Below are 7,622 nucleotides of genomic sequence, written 5' to 3'. Positions count from 1 at the left end.
TTATTTTGAGAGACAGAGAGCGTGCAAGCTCAAGTGGGACAGGGGCAAAGAGAGAGGGAGAGAGAGAATTTTAAGCACTGAGCGTGGAGCCTGACATGGAGCTCGATCTCATACTGTGAGATCATGACCTGAGAGGAATTCAAGAGTAGGATGCTTAACTAACTGAGCCACCCAGGTGCCCCCATGTGCCCGCATTTAAAGCAAGCTTCTTCAGGTCGCGGAGAAAGTAGCTTTGGGGTCGAAGGTGCTGGGCGTCTACGAGATTGTCTGAGTTCGCTCCCAAGCGCATCTGCAATTCAGTAATGTCTCACCCGTCCCCCCAGACTAAGCCCTCCAACCCCAGTAACCCCCGAGTCTTCTTTGACGTGGACATAGGAGGGGAGCGAGTTGGTCGAATTGTCTTAGAATTGTTTGCAGATATTGTACCGAAAACTGCAGAAAATTTTCGTGCATTGTGTACAGGAGAAAAAGGCATTGGACCCACCACTGGGAAACCTCTCCATTTCAAAGGATGTCCTTTCCATCGAATTATTAAGAAATTTATGATTCAGGGTGGAGACTTCTCAAATCAAAATGGGACAGGCGGAGAAAGTATTTATGGTGAAAAATTTGAAGATGAAAATTTCTATTATAAGCATGACCAGGAAGGTTTATTGAGCATGGCAAACGCAGGCTGCAATACAAATGGTTCTCAGTTCTTTATCACAACAGTTCCGACTCCTCATTTGGATGGGAAACATGTGGTATTTGGTCAAGTAATTAAAGGAATGGGTGTGGCAAGGATACTGGAAAATGTAGAAGTGAAAGGTGAAAAACCTGCCAAATTGTGCGTTATTGCAGAATGCGGAGAATTGAAGGAAGGGGATGATTGGGGCATATTCCCAAAAGATGGCTCTGGTGACAGTCATCCAGATTTCCCTGAGGATGCAGATATAGATTTAAAAGATGTAGATAAAATTTTACTAATAACAGAAGACTTAAAAAATATTGGAAATACTTTTTTCAAATCCCAGAATTGGGAGATGGCCATTAAAAAATATACAAAAGTTTTAAGATACGTGGAAGGTTCAAAGGCTGTTATTGAGAAAGCAGACAGATTGAAGCTGCAACCTATAGCTTTAAGCTGCGTGCTGAATATTGGTGCTTGTAAACTGAAGATGTCAAATTGGCAGGGAGCAATTGACAGTTGTTTGGAGGCTCTTGAAATAGACCCATCAAATACGAAAGCATTGTACCGTAGAGCCCAAGGATGGCAAGGATTAAAAGAATACGATCAAGCTTTGGCTGATCTTAAGAAAGCTCAGGAGATAGCACCAGAAGATAAAGCTATCCAGGCAGAATTGCTGAAAGTCAAACAAAAGATAAAGGCACAGAAAGATAAAGAGAAGGCAGCATATGCAAAAATGTTTGCCTAATAAGGAATTCAGTTTTACTTACATATGCATTGATTGTATAAAGGCAATAAGAAAATTTAAAGGTTTCTGTCTGTTATAGATGATCCCTGATGTGTTTCCTTTGATACTTCAGTTTCTCATTGTTTACAGTTTAGGAATACTGAAAAGGGTTCACTCTTAATAAAATGGTGTTACAAAATAAAAAAAAAAAAAAAAAAAAAAAAAAAAAAAAAAAAAAAAAAAAAAAAAAAAAAAAATAAAGCAAGCTTCTTCAAATGCCACAGTATAATGATGAATACTGCTTTAGGAGGTCCTTTCATGATGCTTACAACTAGGACACGAATGAAATACTTCCTATTTATAAGGTAACTGTGTCTATTAATAACTTTAAAAAAATTGCAAAAGTCAGAATAGAATCAATTAAAACAAGTAATACACCCAAAACACCTAGGGAGAATGACCCTAATTCCCAAAACTGAAAATTTGAGAATAAAAGATTGTGTGAGCTCATTTTTAAATTATCTCAGGTGAATGTTCAAATGCTCAGAAAGTTTTTATAACTAACTAAATTACAATTTGTCTCAGGGTGGGATTAAATATTCTCCCTTCCCCCTTGACTTCTTTCATTTTTCCTGGATTCCAGAACATACTGAAGCTTCAGTGGTTCAAGAAGCCATTTGATAATAAGTCTTACATCACAAGAAGGGAAGTCATTTTTTTAGTGATATTATTCTGATTGCAGTGTAAGGGTTAAAACAGAGAGGTGGATAGGCCAGGAGGGAGACCAGATAAGGAAACTTTTCAATGGTCTTAATAAAAATGATGGTGAATTAAACAGGATTAAACCAGTAGCACGAGGGGTGGAAAGAGGCATATAATTCAAAGGGAACCAGACCAGGTCAGACTGACAGGGCTTGAGATTGATTATCTAGGAATGAAAGAGAAGAAGAGTCAAGGTTGTGTTCAAGTTTCTCTCTTGGGGAAAAAAAAAAGACAAGAAAGACGAAACAACCCCAGGAATTGAGGCCACTTCATGACATGGAAAGGAGATGACCTTTATTTCTTCATTCTGAAAAATGTGTCTGCCCGTGGAACTCCCCAAATCTGTCCTCTAGGGAAATGGAGATGCACATCTACAACTCAGGAGGTATGTCTGAGTTGAGGAACGTTTGGAAATCGTCAGAATTTGGACTAGAATTGAAATTAAAGGAGTTGATCAGACTACCCAAGGAGAATGGTTTCTATGAGAAAAAGAATGCTGAGGCCAGAATCCAACATCTGATGGGTAGGCACAGGAAAAGGAGCCTGCCAAGGACTTGAAAACCAGGAAAATAGGACAGTATCATGTCAAAAGAAGGGAGTGTTTCAAGGAAAAAGGAAAGGTTGAAAGTTTCAAATACTGCTGAAGGACTCAGCAAGGGCAGGATTGCTGTTACATTGGGCATTGGGCTTATTCTCAAGTTTCCATGTTATAAATGTTGCTATAATACACATACCTTATCTCTTAAGAGAACATCCGACTTGTGTGCCAGAGCTGTCTAGCTTCTGACTGATTTGGTTTTCTCTACTTTTTGGACATAGCTAGAAAACACATTCAAGACAAAAATAAAGCCAAGTCTCCGATGAAATTAGCAAAGGCCACTTATGCATGTGCTTGTGGTGTGAGAATCCATCTGCCGTAGCTAGTTTCAATAGAATTTTGAAGATATTGAGAGTGAAGCTTATAGCATGCCTTAGCTTAGGCTGCTATAATAAAATACTATGGACTGAGTTGTTGAAACAACAGACATGTATCACTCACAGTTCTAGAGGACGGGAAATCCAAAATCAAATTGCTGGCAGATCTGACGGCTGGTGATGGCCCACTTTTGGGTTTGTAAGCAGTAGCCTTCTTATTCTGTGCTCACATGGTCTCTCCTCAATGTGTGCTCTTGGAGAGAGGAAGAGGAAGCAAGCCCTCTGGTCTCTCTATCTCTTGTTGGTACTTTTCTTTCTTTCTCCTTCTTTCCTTTCTTTCTTTTCTTTCTTTCTTTCTTTCTTTCTTTCTTTCTTTCTTTCTTTCTTTCTTTCAATTGAAATATAGTTGCCACACAATGTTACATTAGTTCCAGGTGTACAACATAGGGATTCCACAAGTCTATACGTTATGCTTGGTTGCAAAGCCTTAGCAAATACTTTGGGGTGGGATTTAAAAAGAAGAAAATGTTTTAGGAAGCAAACAGTTCTCTGTGGCTGATTATTTCCTGGAAAGAATGAGTATCCATGTGTTGGTTTTCTGCAAGCAAACTACTCTGACCGTGTTCATGGCGGTTGGGGGTTAGACAGGAGGATAAACAAGTTCTTAGTTCCAATCAATAACAGAACATGAACTAAAACAAAGTACCGCTTACAAGCTTGGCTCATGAAGCTCTCAGGCATGTTCATCCATGTTCTTTTGTCTTTGTTTCACTTCCTCGAAATCACAGTGCAAGAGAATCAACCCTTAGAAGAAAGCTCAATTAGAAATATCATTTTGAGATTTTGTTAAGAAAAAAAAAAGAAAAAAAGAAAAAAATATATATATAGGCTTCTGTTTTGTTAGCCCTTCAGGATTGGAGACTTATCTATTTTCACCCGATAAATTTTTCTAAAATATTTTATAGTGTTTTTCCCTGTCCTTAGTTAGTTTTTCTTTACTTTTAAAATTTCTACAGTAAGCATATATTTTATAATGAGGAAAACAGTTTACAAAACCTGAAAACAATGCATATGGAGACATCTAATGTTATTAAGATTTAATTTCTTCATCCTTCATCTATTTTTTTCCTTTATCTATTAAAATGAGGAAATCTCATGTGAGCTCTCAAATTTCTCTTTCTAGAATGTGTATGAATTCTAAGAGCAGTTACCAGAATCAAGGTGCAGGGTGAGCAGAGCAATTGTAGAGAGGCTGCTAAATCCACCCATGCATTAGTTGAAAATACTTTGCTTTTCAGGATGATTGCAGAGCTTAAGTGAAAAGATGTGAAAAAGATTGTGTCAAATGGAAAATGCTTTACAAGGGATTGGTGTTGTGTTGACTAGGGGTGTTACATTTCCCTTTCTCAGTGGCTAATCAGTTCCTCTGCCTTGGGCAGAGTTAGCCTGGAAAAAATGAGTACGAGGGGTTGATTGCTGTCTTTGTTCCACATGTCAAACTTCCGTTTTCCCTTTTCCTAAGTTTTGGGAGCAACAAGCCATTTTATTTTTATTGCAATAAATTGCAGATTACTAGGTAGCAGTGTCTCTCATGTTTTTCCTTGCATCCCGGGAAACATCTGGCACATTTCCATAAATACATGAGTCCCTTAATAAACCAGGTTCAAATAACTTGAATTGAAACATATCTATGTCTATAAGGGACAGTTTTCAGTTGCTAAAAATTCTCCATAAATCACCCAGTAACTAAATTATCAATCTTCTTCCACTCAAAGATTAAATTCTGGAAATCCCATTTATTTCTCCAAACATTTCAATGGGCACTATACTGGTTACTAAAATCTATCATAACAATAAATTGTACAGGTCAGATAATGTTAGTGATCATGAAGAAAGCATTTACTATTTATCAACTAAATAAGGTTTATAGGACACATTAAAAGTGTTATTATGGAAACTGGGAAAATAGCAATGAACAGAAGTGACCAAAGTCTGGCCCCCATCCTACTTAATGTGAAATGCATGGGGGTAATATTTGCTGCCTGAAAGATATGGGCAAACCTTTTCCTACTGTAAAGAGGGTATTGCCCTCTGGGTAGGCCATGGGAATATACCGAGGCTTAGAAAACCGACATGCCTTTCCCAATGCCACTCTCGAAAGGACAGAACTGTGCGTCCATCCCAGGCATACCCTAGTTTCAGAGCCAGCACTCTCTGTGCTGTGCCTTGTCTACACACAAAGTTGACTGAAAGTTACAAAGACGACTCTAACAATGGCATAAGGCATTAGGCTCCAGATTAGTTGGCATTATTTACTGGTGATGAATGCCCTCATCACTTTGAAACTATCGTTTCCTGGTTTCGTAAGTGTGTACGTCTGTACCCCTGGCTACAGTCACTGTCTCCAGTCATTTGTTCCCAACACATAGTTCTTTTTTGACTCAACACAACTTCTTCCTGATGGAGGTCATCTCCCTGTACAGTGTGAATTGCTATGTATCGTATCCACACTCCTGAATTAGAGCCACACATGAAAACAACAACAACAACAACAACAACAACTATGTGACATCACTATCTAGATTTTCCAGAGACACATCTAGCATATTTTATAAAAATCCACTTGTCACAACTCACTAGTCACACTCCCCTGCTATACACACACACAAGAACTACTTCTTTCTCTGTATTCTGTAAGAGAATGCCATCATTCATCCCCATTCCTGCCTCAGACTTACTCTTCTGTGGGCTATAGAGCTCTAGGCAAAAGCCTGACTCAAGGCTTTCAGTGAATCTAACCTTCATTCAGAGGGTGCTGATTTTACTGGGTTTCCTGGAATATCTGCAGTGGTCTAACAATATCTGAAGGTCTGGTCTGTGACTGTGTTTGCAGTCAGATTTGATGAGGCTCTCATATGTGGCAAAAGGGACTGGCAGACTGAGTCCAACTGGAACTGATAAATGGCCCAACAATTCTGGTACCAGGAGGTTCTTAATGAGGTGTGTTGGGGTGGGGAGATGTTCAGGCACCAAAAACATCTCAGTTAATGGTCTCAAAGTGGAAGCAAACAATACAGATAGTAATTTGTTGATGATAATAAATTGGGGAATATTGGACATGCTATTCTGAGTCTAACATTTAAAAGGGATTTATGTGATTAGTTAAAATTTTTTAAAAATGATTCAACTTTCGTATTTGCAAGGAAATACATTTCTGACAGACTGGGTATATTATAACATTATGTAGTGCAGATGCCCAAGGTGAGACCCTTAGAAGAACAAGTATGGGGGTGCCTGGGTGGCTCAGTTGGTTAAGCGTCTGACTTTGGCTCAGGTCATGATCTCATGGTTTGTGAGTTCGAGCCTTGTGTCAGACTCTGTGCTGACAGCTTAGAGCCTGAAGCCTGCTTCGGATTCTGTGTCTCCCTCTCTCTACCCCTCCCCTACTTTTGCTCTGACTCTCTCTCTCTCTCTCTCTCTGTCTCTCTCAAAAATAAACATTAAAAAAATTGAAAAAAAGAACATGTATGAATTCTTTGTCTGATATTTTAATGGATCATCACACTGTTTAATTTTTTTTCTAGAACAAATAGAGATGAAAACAACAGTGGCTCAGGAAGTTTAAGAGATATCTATTCAGTGGCAGAGGGTTGTACTAAAATATTGATTACTTAATTAATGTCTAGCATTATTACACATAACAATATATCCAGAGGGAACAACTTAGACAAACCAAAGGCTCAATATTTATAATAATTCTCACCCCATATTTTTATTGCTTTTCACACATAGCACTATACCTAGTACGGTACATTTAGCGTTTCAGATAAAGTCTCTTTTCTTGGATTGGTAGGATACAATGAGTTTCCTGGTGATCACAAAAGAACCAATAGAATTCAGTTGGCAGAATAATGCCTCCCCACACACAAAGATGCCCACATCCTAATCCCCAGAACCTGTGAATATGTTAAATTACACAGTAACAGAGGTTTTGCAGATGTAATGAAGATTACAGACTTTAAGATGAGAAGATTGTCCTAGATTATTCAGGTGGATCCAACAAAATCATATGGGTCCTTAGAAGCAAAGAAGTTTCTCAGGCTGCAGTCGGACAAGTGCAGACGAAAAGGGGTGGGGAAGTATTCCCTTCACCGTGGCTGGGGCCCCAAGCCGAAGAATACGAGTTGCCTCTGGAAGTTGATTATGATCCTCAGGCGACAGCAAGCTTGTAAAAAGGAAACTAAACTCCGTCAGCAACCTGAATAAACCTGGAAGTGGATTCTCTCCCAGAGTCTCTGGTAAAGAACAGAACTCTTCTTACAGCAGTATTTCAGCCTGGGAGCCTCTCCGTGGAAGAAGCAGCCAAGCCCGGCTGTGTGTAGACTCGGGATCACACAACAGCAGGATAATAAATGGGTCAAGATAATAAATAAATTTAGTCAATAAGTTTGTGGTAAGTTTTCAAGGCAAGGATAGGCAGTTAGTACATTGAACCAAAGAAAGAAGACAGTAAATGGATATTTGGATATGAAAGAATTGCATATGAGATAT

General features: G+C 38.9%; 1 protein-coding gene across 1 annotated transcript; it reads left to right on the top strand.

Moving 5' to 3' along the window:
- The first annotated feature begins 219 nt into the window (after positions 1-219).
- Positions 220-1,611, top strand: LOC115521696 (peptidyl-prolyl cis-trans isomerase D). The gene has a single exon (XM_030327109.1). The coding sequence runs from the start codon at positions 303-305 to the stop codon at positions 1,413-1,415; it is 1,113 nt and encodes a 370-aa protein (XP_030182969.1). The 5' UTR covers positions 220-302; the 3' UTR covers positions 1,416-1,611.
- Positions 1,612-7,622: the final 6,011 nt, after the last annotated feature.

Source organism: Lynx canadensis, chromosome C1, assembly GCF_007474595.2.
Source record: "Lynx canadensis isolate LIC74 chromosome C1, mLynCan4.pri.v2, whole genome shotgun sequence".
In the NCBI taxonomy this organism is placed as follows: Eukaryota; Metazoa; Chordata; class Mammalia; order Carnivora; family Felidae; genus Lynx; species Lynx canadensis.
The sequence above is the reverse complement of the archived record's forward strand: the minus strand, read 5'-3'. Positions and strand labels throughout refer to the sequence as shown.